Here is a 16075-nt window from a genome sequence, read left to right as displayed (position 1 = left end):
ATTTTACTCTGCCTTGTGAATTTAAATATGATTATGATATGTTTGCTTTCAAATTGACCGTATAGCTTAACTTCAACTCTTCTAGAATTAAACTAGAAATTAAAAGCACTCAACCAAGCAACCTATATTTTTATCCAACTCTAAATGCAGAATACGGCTTTGACAGGTTCTCAGATTGCCAATATTTGACATAATTGTAGCCACCTGTGACCTGGGATCCCTGAAATCATTTATTAATCAATGTATCAGTTTGTAGTAGCACAATAAATCACAGAGCAGCCTACTGTATCACAGCGACAGTGTATAGTTACGTTCCATGACAACACAGCTCTCATTACCATCGCGTAGGCACCACAGACCAGGGGAAAAAAGAATGTTAGACCCAATAACAGCTGGCAGATGCAAGCCTTACTGTTCAACTATTTATGTTCTTATGGGGCTATTTTAACTATATAGGTATTATACTTAAAGGATGATAATAGCTCTAAGGTGGCATGATCTTAGGACAACACTGTTTCATTTTCTCAATGTCTTTTTCATTTTACCATTAATATTTTTTCCTTTTTTAACTAACTGGTTTGTGCAAGCGACGCATTTAAAAAGTACAAACCTTGAAGGAAAGTGGTGTATGTACATGTATCATCGAATATTACAAACATAAAAAGGTAGGGTAGGGTGGGAAAGCACACTACATTTTAAATGCTTCTCTGTATGTTCAATGTGTGAGTTTTCTAATTCTCTAATATAATTCTGTTGCATTGGACAAAAGCTGCATGTTTCAAATTACATATTGGGCCTGATTCTTCAAGGCACGTATCTGGCAATTGTATGCGTATCGTCTAGAATCTGGACATACGCCAGTGAACACGACAATGTTCACTGCATCTATGTACGTAAAGAACACTTATTACAGCTTACGATTTCTGAGACTAAACAAGGTGGGGAAAGGGGGTTCGCCCATAGTCACTGTACAGTAAGGGCTTGCCAAACTCGAGCATATGCAGCATTGTCTGTATCAAGCTTCAGGCATCTCGAAGTTACTTGTTTTTCTGCCATATCTCTGCAGCTACAGGGCTAGTCTAAGTGCCAATTACTAGTGATGACAGTCTTGTATGCATGCTATAACATGTGTTTGCAATCAGGATAAACTGTATAAATCAGTTCTATATTCAGTAGACATTAAGATCATCCTAGTAAAAGTATTTCATGGGAAAAAAAATATTAAAAACATTTTTTTTATTTTAACTGTTTTGTCATTATTGCTTATATTATTAACAGGTAACATTAATTTTCCACGTAGACATTGGATATATCCTGCAGTGACTTGTGTAATAGAGCAGACTTATACCCGAATCCATCAGCGCACGTATCTTCAGATTCGCTCCTTGTTGAATTCGGGAATACACAGAGTCAATTTATATGCCTTTTTAAACAAACGCACTTGCGCTCAGAATGTGTACCTGGATGAATCAGGGCCACTGAGTTTAAGCAACGAATTTAAACAAACAAAAACAGAATGATCTAAGAGGAGACAACTGACGCAATTGTTGAGCTGTATAGTATTACGCAATCTTTGTGATTGGAGCCAATGCTGCATAAAGGAGATGATACCTAGATTGTTTATTACTTGGCTCTGTATTTCGTGCATGTGTGAAAACAATTCTGTGTAACTGTGTTACGAGCTGTGAGTGTTCTTTGCTCCTGTTAAGTGGAGTTCATTACAATCACAGTTACAGGCTCCACTCAGCAGATGTCTTTAGCTGAACTCACAGGGGAGAAGATGGAGCTGCCTGTGTAGAGGTCACCTTGTAGTTCTCTCAGATTTGTAATCATATTTCTATAGCTGGTAGAGGTGTAAATATTAATGAAATGCTCCAGACAACATTACGTTTTAGAATAAGAACATCTTTGTCATCACAGAGGTAATATGTAAATGGTAGTAAATTTACTTGGCCCCTAGTTGGTAATCAATACATTGGACCCCACCCATATTCTATCAAACATCCTCTTTAACAACTGGTCCACCACGGAAAAGACTTAACAAACTGCCCTGCCCTTTAAAATGAAGCACTTTAATATTATGTAATACACTGCAATGAAAGTCTACAACCTTAAAACCCTCCAATTTAAAATACCCCAATAATATTGTAAAACAATCCAAATTCATCTAACACACCATAATACACCCCCCTTCGAAAAAAAAATACCCCATTCTACTGGAACAGAACTGCCCAGGAGCATGAGCAGGAGGCTGGCGTATGGGCAGTGGAGTCACTTTGGGCTTTCAGATCCACTTTAGGGTGCATGGGCCAGTCCACAAGCAAGAGAAGGCCCTTGCAGCAGTGATACGGTAAGCATCACCCCCCCCCCCCCCCCCCCCCCCAGTTTTTACACACTGGGTCAAAGCGGCCACTTTGAAATAAAAAAATTAAATCTTAGAATGACTTTTTTTATTGTTTCACAAAACTGCAAGTGAAATGCTTTAACCAGACGACTTTATGCAGGTTGTATTGTTTAAGCTTGTTGTATACAGGTCAGTATCACAGCAGCCTTATCTGCTGTTAACTCCCATGTTTAGAGAGAACTCAGATTAGTGACAACACCAATGACTGAAATGTAGTTAATGTCTTTAGGTAAGTTTTATTTATTGAATAGGAATTGTCATGTACTTATTTAAATGTACCTGCTTTATTATTGCCATATTAAAATAATTCTGTAGGAAACCAATCAGATTACGTTCTAGTTTTGTTTTCCCAACAGAGGGTTAACCTGCAATTGGTAATCTTCTTCAGGTCTCTTTAGCAGCAGGACCGGGTTAATAAAGAAGTGCCTTGTCCCTGAAGCCCTAACTCCTGCGAGCCAGCTTTCCAACCTGCAGCTGACAATAACATATTAACCTATTGGGACACATAATAACATTTCACACATATGGCAGGGTATTTACTTTTTAAGTAGATTTGCAAAATTAAATTGCCATGTGAGAACTGCACAGGGGTTGTTAACACGAGTGGTGAGGAAAATGTTTCTCATCTTAAAAGGTACAAGGCAAATCTGAAATAATCCCTTTAAAGAAAGCTGCTTTGCCAGCTGTTTTTGAACAACATCTCCCAGCATGCTCAGTGGCTGGCAGTGCATACTAGGAATTGTAGTTTAACAGCAAACAGAAGTTCCATTTTTATATAGTAATCCATACAATAAGTAGAGATGCTCAGGCCCGGTTCCCTGAGAACCGAACACACCCGAATTTAGCAGATCGGAGTACCGAGCCGAGCCAGCTCGGTACTTTCGTGCGCCCTCAGAATTGTGAAACGAGGCAAACGTCATTGTTACGTCGTCGTTTGGATTCTAGAAGTACCACCCTCCACGGCAATCGAGCGTTATTTCACTGAGGGACACAGAAGGGATAGCACGGTTCTTGGCAGTCTCTAGTGCAGTTGGCAGTGTCATAGGTAGAAAAGAAAGAGGAGGGGTAGCAGTGTACTTCAAAGTCTCCAGTGAGATTCAGGAGAGCTCCACTGCTAATTGTCATTGCTGAAATAGAAATAATAGGGCTGGCAGGCTTGGTCTTCTAAATCTGCAGTCAAATTGTACGGTGTTATATAGCTAACACGCAAACAGGAGAGCTCCATTGCTAATTGTCATTGCTGAAATAGAAATAATAGGGTTGGCAGGCTTGGTCTTCTAAATCTGCAGTTACATTGTACTGTGTTATATAGGTAACACACAAAGAGAGCTCCATTGCTCCATTGCTAATTGTCATTGCTGAAAAAGAAATAATAGGGCTGGCAGGCTTAGTCTAAGTCTGCAGTCACATTGCACTGTTTTATATACGTAACACAAACAGGAGAGCTCCATTTCTAATTGTCATTGCTGAAATAGAAATAAAAGGGCTGGCAGTCTTGGTCTAAATATGCAGTCAAACTGTACTGTGTTATATAGCTCACAGACAACCAGGAGAGCTCCATTGCTCCATTGCTAATTGTCATTGCTGAAATAGAAATAATTGGGTTGGCTGTGTTCTTCAAAATCTGCAGTTACATTGTACTGTGCCATAGCTCACCCAGAAATAGGAGAGATGACAGTGTTGAGTGCTGAAACAGAAATTCAAATAATAGGGCTGGCATTGTTATTAAAAGTCTCCAGTCACATTTTACTGTGCCATAGCTCATACAGAAACAGGAGGGGTGGCAGTGTCCTTGTCACTCTACGGTCTTCAGTCACATTGATATTGTCACTCTTCAGTCACAGTCATGATGATACTAATCCCTCTACCTCATGTGCTAAAGCCTATGTTCAAGTGCATAGTCGTTTAAGTCAGGGAACTCAAAATGTAACTAAAAGGCTTGTACCATTTTAAAGAAAAAAACACCTCTCTACTATAAAGTGTACTGTAGAAAAACATAAAATTGTCAACATGCTATTCTACCCTAAATATTACCAAGCATATCAGCATCAGCTAGCTCCCCTCTCTCAGCTAGATCTCAGCAACTGCAATCTACACTGTCATCATATTCACTCTCATCAGTGTGTACATCATCAGGGCTGCCAAGAGGAATTCAGGGCCCCAGTACAGAAACCTCATGGGGCCCCCTGACGCACGGTAGAAAAAAGTTGCCGCCAAAAAAGTTGCGGCGCAAAAAAATTTGGGGCGTGGCTATGAATAATAGGGGTCGCCCCATGTCTACAAGGTTAAAAGCACTAGTCCACCCTCCTACCGAAAAAAAACCTGCATTGCTGCGTACACCATTGGTGCAGCGCCCGCTTGCCGGAGCATGACATATGTCCAAGCAGTCCTGACTTTCAGGACAGTGACCTAAAAACATATTTTTCAGTGTAAGATATGCAGATGTTATAATGAAAAACCTCACTTTCCATAATTGGTTATAGGATTTATATTTTCATTTTAAATAAAATTAGGAGTAAATTGGACCTGTCAGATTAATTCAAACATTATCAAATTAAGATGCATATTTCAGTGTCATTCACATAGGATTAACTAAGGCTATTTAAAAGGTTACAATTGTAAACTGATTGATTGACAAACTGATTGTTAACTGATTGTCAAGTCTGGTTGTACAGAAATAAATAAATAAATAAATATGTGACTTATTTTATTGTAAAAAGTATAAAGTGCAGATGTGGATGACCAAAGTCATTGTATTAGCATGTGTATCTAATAAACCTAAAGGATCAGTACATTTTTTTGTGGTTACATCTAAGTGGGTAACATTTAAAATGTATCCTATAATCCACTCTAGCTATATTAATTTTGCAAACACAAATATTATGGTTACTGTGAGATGCAATAATGTTGATTTAGATAACTTATAGCCTCTAAATATCATAGCATCAGAAGGAGCGTCCAAGCATTAATGAAAGCCAGCCTCAAAAGAGTGACTATTTATATGTTGAACAAAGGATACAATTCTACTTACATTGTTCCCTGTTCCCTGCTGCCTGCAGCCTGCACCCTGCTCCCTGCATCGAAGTGACTCGCGCTCCTTACAGGCGCGGTCACAGGATGTAAACAAGTTCTACAAAGTCACGCGAGACGTCATCGCACTGTCTGTGCGCCGCCGCCGTCACTACTGTAGCGCACCACCAAACCCGAACCCTACCCCCCCCCCCAAACATGGAAAAAGTTTGGATTAAAAAAAAAATGGTAATTTTTTTTTTTTTTATTAAAAAAAAAAAAAAAAAGTCGGCAGTGTAGCCCCGGGCCCCCTGGCATACCCGGGCCCAAGTAAATAGTACCCGCTCCCCCCCTCTTGGCGGCCCTGTACATCATCCTCAAACAATACTAATTCATCCCCGCTGGAATCCACCATCACAGAAGTCTGTGTACTTTGATGTAATTGCCGGTAATGGCCTTCCTCGTGGAATTTGTAGTTCATTTTACGGAAGAGCTGTCAAGATTTTTAGGCAATTATTTTAGACCAGACCAAATATCAAAATGTTGTGCAGACTCATCTGCATCACCACTGGGTGTCTTAGGAAAGGTAAGTTTTTTCTAGTAGCAATTTCCAGAGAAACTGAAGGAGGAGAGGTCATTGTGTCATGTACCACTTGAGCTGTCAGCTTGCTGACCAGGAGCTCATTGCATCTCTTGAGATCTGGGTCAGTTGGAAAGAAAGAGAAGACATAGCACTTAAACCTAGGATCAAGCACAGTTGCCAAAATGTAATGATCCGATTTCATGATGTTGATAACTCTTGGATCCTGGCAAAGAGAATAAAGTACTTATCCTACAAGTCCAAAATAATTAGCATAATTGTTTTGTTTCATTTCCTCCTTCAATTTCTCTAGCTGCTTTTCAAAAAGTATAATTAGGGGAATCACTTGACTCAAGCTAACAGTGTCTTCACAGGTGACTGCTTCGAGTGGTTTCAGCACCTTGCACAACATGTAAAGTATTCTCCACTGTGCTAGAGTAAAGTACATTCCACCTAAATTCTATTCTTCCTGCAGCTGATGCATTCTTCTACATGATGTTGCAGAATCCCGAAAATGACCCTAAATATTTCGGGACACAGACAGCATCTCCTGCATGTCGTTGATTGTGTGAGCAAAACAGGGAATGTGATGGAATTATCCCCGCTGTAATGCTCTAACAATATTGGTGGCTTCATCAGAAATCACATATCCTCAGGAGAGTCCAAGCAGGATAAGCCATGTTGCAATGAAATCCCTTAGTTTTTCAAACAGGTTGTCAGTGGTATTACATCTGACCTGCGCCTTGTCTCGTCTCTGATAACTACCTCTCACTCCCGCCTTCAAGACTTCTACCTTGCTGCTCCCCACTTATGGAATTTCCTACCACGCTCAATCAGACTTTCCCACAGCCTTCAAGTCTTTAGATGCTCTTTGAAAACCCATCTCTTTTTTAGAGGTGACCTTATCCTCTATTACACTATTCACACTAATGCACCCTTACAACTTTCAGCTGTGCCCTCTTCCATTTAGAATGTAAGCTCTCTAATGAGCAGGGTCCTCTATACCCTTTGTTTTCATGTCTCCATTCATTTTGTCTGTTCTTGTTTTACGTATGTCCTGTTTTATGTATGCCCTTGTCTTCTCTACTGTACTGCACTGTGGAGCACTGTGGTGCCTTAGAAATCTACGATAATAATAATAATAATAATAATAATATGCCTCTTAGTGAAGTAGATGATACACAGAGTAGCCTGCCTCTGTAAAATGTGACGTTCTTGGGCGAATCACCAACCTAGCGGGCTGTCACAATCATATAATCTTTAGTTTGCCCAGTTCCTCTTGTCCACATATCTGTGGTTAAGTGTACAATGGGTAGAATGGCATTTTGTAGCCCAATAATTACATTTTTATGAACCTTCTTGTACAGGTGAGGAATAGCTTTTCTAGTAAAATGGTGTTGTGATGGAATTTGGTAACAGGGACAGAAGACCTCAAGTAACTGTCTAAAACCAGCTGCATTAATATTGGATATTGGACGCAGATCTAATACTAGCATAGTCGCCATGGTGTCTGTGATCTGCTTTGCGACTGGGTGACAGCTTTCATACTTGCTTCCCCTTGCAAAGGATTGTTTAACAGTCAATTGTTGTAAACTACTAGTAGCCTTCTTCTTGGTCTGCTTCAGGGTTGAAGATCCACCCCAGCAGTAGGAGCAGTAGCAGTGGGCCTAATGCTCAAGGATTCTTCTGAGGAGTCCTGGATATGGGAGGAGTCATCTCGCCTTAGAAACTTAGATGCAGGACTAACTCCGATCAATTGTGAGGATATTAATGATGAAGGTGTTGGGGGAGTAGATTGCAGGTGCTGGGATCTAGCTGAGAGAAGGGAGATAGCTGATGCTGGACTGCTTGTTGTTATTTTTTAGCATAAGTTTCTGATTTTCACAAAAGCTTTTCATGAACTCACCTCCAATGGTGTAACATGGATGAGTTTCCTAGATGGTTAAGGTCCCTACCTCTACTGACTGTGGCTTTACAATGCTACAAATGGCTAAACAACTGTTGTCAGGATTTGTGTAAAAATAATTCCACACATAAAGGTGGATTTTTTGGTCTTATGCCCAGGCATGACAATGGCCTTCTTCTCATCACTGGCAAGAACTGCTTCCACTGCTGAATGACTTGCCACAGTAGAGTTCATTTACAGCAGCTGTTTGCTTAAGTGCCTTAAGCCCATTGTTAACTCGTTTTGTGGGGGCCCAAACAAACCAAGCACTTCAGCCACAAAAGTTGCCTTCCTTGTCGCTGGAGTGCTTGCTTTGTTAAACTGTAGATGTCCTTTTCAATATCATACATAAGGGTGGGTGGGAGGGCCCAAGGACAATTCCATCTTGCACCACTTTTCTTTTCTGCCACTGCTGTGTGGCAATGTTTCCTAGATGTGCTATGAACTGCCGTGTGTTTGTGTCATTGCTTTGTCGCTTAGCATCCAGCCAGGTCGCTGCAGTCTTTGTTTGAAAGTGTATGAAAATAATATTGTGACCTGTGAGGTGGTCAAAATAAACTGCAAATGACTTGAAATTAGTGTTATTGAGGTTAATAATAATGTAGGGGGGGAAAAAAGCTAAATTATTTGATTTTAGCAAAACAAAATAGGGATTTTAGAAAAAAAAAATAGGGATCCAAAACCAAATCCAGAACACTGGGGTCAGTGAACATCTCTAACAATAAGGTGACTAAAAGTGCTGTCACCTATATATACGGTAAACACAGCAGGGAGGGATTGCCCTTATTGTCCAATCAATTTACCCTAGTGTGGAACATTAGTGCTTTATTTTGAGCCCAGTTTAGGGCTCGATCTAAATCCATTTGCGTCATGTAAAAACGTGGACTTGTGTAAAAGTTATTGCACTGTGCATGTGCCCAATTTGCGCTCAAATTTAGAGATGACTATGATTGGGCCCACATATGCTTAAGATATATATTTTATGAGGTGTACCTCTGTGCGCCCCATAGGCCTAATGGAAGTTTCTGTGTTGTTGATGATGTAGATCACATTTTTGTGACGGACATATCTCTACACTAGATTTAAAGTAAAAATCCAGCCGTAGAAATGTAAGTGTATGGGTGCATTTTTGCAGGTACGCAAAAGTCTAAAGTTTACTTTTAACTCTAAGGCCCATTGTTGGTAGCTAAAGCATCTACTGATGTAAGCTGTAATAAAATATATCCATATCCATAATTATATATCCATAAACATCAATTATAATTTCAGAACTTTGGTTTAAAATATTATTGTATGGAATAAAGTCCTCTGTGTAATAATGGAAAAGGTTTATTAATAGAGGGAGAGTGGTTGAAATATTATAGTGTCAAGGTCATAATAATGAATGCATTACAAGTCTATGGGGTAAATGTATCAAGCTGCGAGATTCCAGCGGGTTTGAAAAGTGGAGATGTTGCCTATAGCAACCAATCAGATTCTAGTTAGCATTTTGTAGAATGTACTAAATAGATGATAACGAGAATCTGATTGGTTGCTATAGGCAACATCTCCACTTTTCAAACCCGCTGGAAATTTGCAGCTTGATACATTTGCCCCTAGGAATCAGAAGCCACTGGATGAACTCTTGTGTGCAGAACACAGCTGGTCACATAACTGACCTGAGATAGGGGGCATTCTTTGGCAAGAGTGCTTTGATTCATTTCCTTTAGCAGCATCCGTAAGGCGTTGCGGACAGTGGCGTGGTTCCACTGCTCTGCCGGCAGGTCCTCAAGTTTTGAACAACTATGGAGAAAAACATTACTGAGGAAATATTAAGAACATATAATATCACATAATGCCAGATGTATAAAACACAAGTTATTTACTGTTTCAGATTCTGAACAAATGCAATGTTGAATTTAAGAAATGAAATTTGACTATGGAATGCAGGAAAGAACATTCTATTTTAAAACTGTCATATTTTGTTAAGCTAAATAAATATTTACATATACAGGTATGGGACTATTATGCAGAATGTGTGGGTACTGGGTTTTTCCAGACATGAGATCTATAAGCTGTTACCGCTACCAACCCAGTATAGCCATATCACTCAGCTACTTCGTAAAAATCTATTGTTAAATAGCACTGAGAGAAGATTTTCTATTTTCTATAGAATATCTTTCATATCCCCATTAAATGATAAATAGACTCCTTGATTTCAAAATTTCAGGAACTTCTGGATAACAAATTCCTATGTGTAAAATGTAAGTCAGTGCTGCAAAACACTTTCTAGTAGCCCATCAAATCGAATCTGATATTGCATAAGAGAAAAAATTATATTATATTGGGCCTGATTCATTAAGGAAAGTAAAGCAAAAAAATAAGTAATTTTGCACCTTGGCAAAACATTGTTGCATTGGAGGGGGAGGTAAATTTAAAATGTGGGGACAGGTTTATATTTTGGGTAGGGAATGTCCTAGATCAACTTTAAAATTCAGTATAAAAATAAAGCCATCAAGCATTTGTGTGCTACATGAAAAACAGCCAGTATTTATCTTATGTGCAAAGTACTAAACTAATTTGCTCCCCTTACATTGTAACATGGTTTTGTCTAGGATCAAATATACTCTTTTTTTGCTTTGCTCTCCTTAATGAATCAGGCCCATCAAGTTTACTAAAAGATGACTATTACAATATGCAGATCAAGATATAATCACATAGTTTTTTTAACATTTGACAATTGGATTTATCCATCTAGAAAATTATATTATTATATTGGTTTTTTGGTTTGTTTGTTTCTATTTTTGCTTTACAAAATTAGCTGCCCTAGTCTACCCTACTTCTACTGTCTTGTCTCGCTGAGCTTGGTGTAGATGTCTTGCCAAGTGCATTGTGGCAATGACATGTCAAGTGTATGACTGCAAAAATCACAAACCACCTGCAGGTGACATGTAACGTGTTCACTCCCACAACAGGTGGTGCCAAACAATGACACCCAGCTCAGTGAGGCGGGACGGCAGATGGAAGGGCAGTGCAGAGGTCACAAGTTAAAAAGATGCAATATTTTATCCTACCAGGATTTTTTTTTTAATAATCCCCAATAAGAGAACTCTTTCAATTGTGCAAATTAGCTTACGTTTTATGTTCCATATCACAATATATGTCCATTAATAATAATGAAAATGTATTACATTTGTTTCATCACAGATTAATCTGCTGATAACTGTCTCCTTTAACTTATAATATCACTACCCACCTCTGTAACTGTATCTTCAGTGTCACCACATGATAGACATCCTGCAGCATGTCAGAGACGGTCACATCTGGGGCGTCTGTAACGTAGCTGAGAGGCAGAGGGTTCCAGCGTCCAATTTTAATGATCCCTGCGGAGGAATATTTTTATGTTAAAATTTCAAACACTTGCACAAATAACTTTACAACCTAACAGTCAGAGTGTTATATATAAAAGGGATCTAACTTGTAGGTTTTATAACAGGGATGTCAAACTGGTGCTTTATGTGATAAATGCAGTCTTTTGCTCTCCTGCATTTGTTGCACTCAGCTTATTCTAGGACGATTAATTAAATGTGACCTTACTTTATTGAAGTGATTCTGATTATAATGTTACAGTATCTTATATTATTTAGCACTAGGGGAAGAAACTCTGCCCTTGAAAATATAACAAAAATTATAAACTAAATTCTATTAAAATATAAACGAATCCTAGTGGAATCAAGAAAACAACATTAGGAGGTTTAAAACACACCACTAATATTAATGTATACACATTAAATAATATATGCATTCACTACAATGTATATTAGGACATTTTTGTGTACTATAAGGAATAAATCAGCCCCTATTGTAATTTATCACGGATATTAAGTCACCTCAGATTTCTAAGTCCTGTATAAAAATATGGCCATGCAACTCATCAGTGACTTGTAATAGTCATATAATTTACAGTGCATTATGCCTTATATTAACCCCTTGGGGTATATTTACTAAACGGCGGGTTTGAAAAAGTGGAGATGTTGCCTATAGCAACCAATCAGATTCTAGCTGTCATTTATTTAGTGCATTCTACAAAATGAAAGCTAGAATCTGATTGGTTGCTATAGGCAACATCTCCACTTCTTCAAACCCGCAGTTTAGTAAATCTAGCCCCTTGAGTTATTTCAGTCTTTCGTCCAGCAGAGTTCATATAGCTCTCTCTGATGTTTAGCCACTCAATTCGACTGTGCTTTCTGAGTTTAACATGCATGCTTTATAGTATGTAGAACACATATTTAGTAATAGAAATAAACAACCATATATATTATATAACTGGTTGGGGTCAGTTTTACTATGTTTTCATGTCAACAAAGCTGTATTGACAATATAGACTTACAGGAGGCCAATACTCAGGGTAATGCTGTAAAGAGATGTTGTAGATTGCAAACTCTATATACAGTGTTTTGTTGCAAAGGTTACATTTCTTCAAGATTTGCAGACCTCTCTCTCAATCAGCATGTAAACCCCATAAACACCATAGTCTCAGACGCACCAATTCAGCATGGTATTGTATTGAGATCAAAGATCCAAGATTATATTGGGCAATGGCTACAGAAGATAGTCCGTTTGACCTAACAGCATAGAAAGGTGTTGCATGGATGAGTGCTTTCAGTTTATGGAAACCAGGCTGCAAGGAACATATTTGTGGTCTCTTCAGCAGTCTATTATTACTAGTAAGGGTAGTTACAATTACTTGTGCTTATTAATTATTAAGCCTATATTACAAATTCCATAAAGACCTCACACTTAAGTGGCACCATTTAATTGGAACTTGAAGACCTGAGGATTAAAAAGGGCTCTCTTTAATTAAAGGCTCAGGCGATATTTACAGGAGGGTTTAAAGAGAAACACAAGAGAGGAGAAAAACTCCAGATCTTATTCCAAGATGGGGAGTCACTATAATTTTGGTCAGAACCACACGGAGAAAAATGTAACATTTAAAGAAGGTATTATTCAGCCTAAAAGCACCACTACGGCAAGGAACAAAAAGAGTGTTCATTTTTAAAGAGAGAAAGCTAGGACTGTACTTAAGAGTTTTTTGTGAGGTTTACACAGTAGGGTAATTTTCTACTAAGTATATCTAAGATGTTTACATTCAATTTTCCAAAATAACACAAACTTATCTACTAGGTAATACATTCAAGTCACTTATTAGTGCATCTTAGCACAGAGAGAAAGGGAGAGAGAGAGAGAGAGAGAGAGGAGAGAGAGAGAGAGACGGAGACTAAGAGAGAGAGAGGAGCGAGAGAGAGAAGAGACACATATGGAGAGAAAGCGAGACAGAGAGAGAAAGAGAGATAGAGAAAGAGAGGGGGCGAAAGAGAAGGAGGGAAGGAGAAAAAAAAGAAAGAAAGAGAGGAAGAGAGAAAAATAAGTAATCAAAATAATAACACTGTTATAAGCAATATAATTTTCCCATGAAATGAAATCCACATGTTTGTTTGTTTTAACAATCAATATATACTTTATATCATTGATTATTTGCATGAGTAAATATTTTCTTGGATAATGTTATATACATTGTAAGAATGTTTTTATCAACAACAAAAAAGTATCCGTTTACTTTGTCTTTCTCTGTCTGTAATCCATATTTCGTGTAAAGACAACTTATATTGCTTGAAAATATCCTAGTAGTGCCAGAAGTCTGCATTTACTATAGAATAGTTATGTATTTTGTAGCAGAAAGAAGAGCCGCCCCTTCTCCCTGCATAGCAAAATGCCACTAGTTCTATAGTGCCTATTTCTGGAATTGGGAACTGGTTCCACACCAGTTGTTGCTGCACAACTTGTTGTTCCAGCTCCCATGATGTTCAGCTGATGGGCTCAGTGGCTGAGTTCTATTTGGAGGTATTTAGGTCTACAGAGCCCATCTTCAATAGGATATTAAAGAACCACTAAACTTACAATACAAGTAATAATGTTTACAAACATATATGTAAAAGTTTCAACCAATCTAAATATACTTGAAATAAAGTTGTGGCTATGGGGGGAAATATTTTTTAACACACAGCAGACTTCCTGTCAGTAAGCCCACTGAGGACAGCTATATAGCAAATTCAAATACAATGTGGAAAATCTCAAAGTTGGTCAAGGCATAGGAACATTTACATATATATTTGTGGATGCTATTAATGATATTAATGTAGGTCAACTTTTGTTTTAGGTTTAGAGTCTTTTAAAAAAACATGAGCAAATATAAATAAAGAGAACTAAGATATGAATAAAACTAACCAAGATAGACCTTAATGACAGACTAAAGCCAATAATTATTATTACAAATTTTCATGTAAGCAGCAAAAATATTACAACAGCTTCTGAAATAAATAAAAATGTGTTTGAAACATAATATGTAACGTCATCAGAGCTGGAGGCCCTATACTAGTACTTGATAGCTTTATTTCTACACTGATAGCTGATCTAGCTATATATATATATTATAGCTGATCTAGGACATGCCCTACTCCAACTATTAATCTGCCATCACATTTTAAATTTCCCTCCTCCAATGCAACCTTGGCTTTGTAAAGGTGCAAAGTTTTAATTAATTGAAATGTTTTTATCCTATCTCCCATCTCTCTTCTGTACTCATACATAGACATATGAGATGTAAAAATACATTATGGAGAACATTTAAGTGCCTGGTTAAGCTGTTTCTCTTTTGTTCTAGAGCATCACTGCGTGCCTCAGTCAGTGGTGATGGTATACTGGTTTGCAACTAACAATCCACCCACAGTGTATTTATCGCTGTGGAGACCATAGCGCATGCACTACATTGGGATGGTTGAAGAAACTAAGCATGGTGACCGATGGAACACATAGTCCTATAGCACAGTTTTCCTGCAGAGTTTGACACAGGGCACAGGGTTTTGCCAAGGTGCAAAGTTACTCACTTCATTTGCTTTACTTTGCTTAATGAATCGGGCCTCTGGACTTTAAGCATTTAGATCTAGTGTGCAGGGCTCTTTATATAGGATTTCTTTTTTACAAATTTAGAGGATTCCATTTGGACTATGTTGCATCAAGAAAGAAAAAGATATTTTGTGATTTGAACAAAGGTTTAATGAGTCTGGAGTATTTTATTAAAATAAAGATAATTTCAAAATTGTATGTGTTTTTCTCTTTACTTTTTTTGTACATGGACAAGGCTCTTGTAGCCTCTTGTTTATTATGCTGAGACCACTGGTTCCAATCCATACTTGACTACTTTCAGTAGGCGATGTCCGGGAGAGGGGCGTGACTAATGGGTGGGAGGGGGCGGGGCATCTTGAATCGCGTCATTTTGGCCCTGCCCCCAGAAGTAAAATGACGTTTTGATGCGGGGGACGGCACCAAAATGACGCGATTCTCTGTGAATCGCGTCATTTTAACAAGAGAATTCCAGGATGCGGGAGAAATGCCAGCTCTCGCGGGATCCCGGGAGACTGACCCTAATTTCGGGAGTCTCCCGGACTTTCCGGGAGAGTTGGCAAGTATGTTCCAATCATATTCATTACCTTGGCCTTCACAGCCCAGGGGGTATGGGAAGAGCCCCAGTGTTTTTCAGTGCAGAGCCGGTAGCTTCTGGGGGAGCAAAGTCTTTTTTGTGCCACCCACAGAGCCACCAGCCTCATCAGTTCAGACTTGAGACTGGATGAGGATTTGGGGAGGAAGGCATGCTTCTTTTTTGTAATTATTTATTTTACTTTCAAAGGTGTTATCTATGGAGGAAGTATTGGTATAGTGGCGGTGTTCCAGTGATAGACTCACTGGTATACACTGCTTTGTAATTAGGTTTGACTGATTTTACAGTCACTGTCAAATATTCAGCAACGTTTTGGCACATAATTCAAATGAATCCAACCATCTCTAGACCTGAGCACACATGAAATTGTTTTTATTGACAGAAACAGCAATAATACTATAATGTGAGGAGTGAAAAGCAAAATGAAATGTATTTGTGGAAAATATATTTATGTATAAAAACTTCAATATATATTCTTCCTAGGAACAGCTTTATTTATATTATACATTTTCATTTAACTCTTGAAGGTCGTGCTATTAGATAAAATTTATTGAAACAATTCATAAATATTCAACTAAATTATTTTGAGATAACAAGAGGAAG

At 38.3% G+C, this 16075-nt stretch overlaps 1 protein-coding gene across 4 annotated transcripts in view; it reads right to left on the bottom strand.

Annotated features, from left to right (window-relative positions):
• Positions 1 to 16075, bottom strand: part of SATB2 (SATB homeobox 2) — a 150461-nt gene that overhangs the window by 75870 nt on the left and 58516 nt on the right. For 3 of the 4 annotated variants that reach the window (XM_075180075.1, XM_075180078.1, XM_075180074.1), the window contains 2 exons: positions 11174 to 11300; positions 9597 to 9738 (listed from right to left, as the gene is read on the bottom strand). In XM_075180075.1, coding sequence (XP_075036176.1) covers positions 9597 to 9738; positions 11174 to 11300 — 269 coding nt within the window. The remainder of the gene's footprint in view (positions 1 to 9596; positions 9739 to 11173; positions 11301 to 16075) is intronic. The other variant, XM_075180076.1, reaches the window with a different exon arrangement.

The sequence above is a fragment of the Mixophyes fleayi genome, chromosome 7, assembly GCF_038048845.1.
Source record: "Mixophyes fleayi isolate aMixFle1 chromosome 7, aMixFle1.hap1, whole genome shotgun sequence".
NCBI lineage: Eukaryota > Metazoa > Chordata > Amphibia > Anura > Limnodynastidae > Mixophyes > Mixophyes fleayi.
Note: the sequence above shows the minus strand (reverse complement) of the source record. Positions and strands in the feature narration are given on the sequence as shown.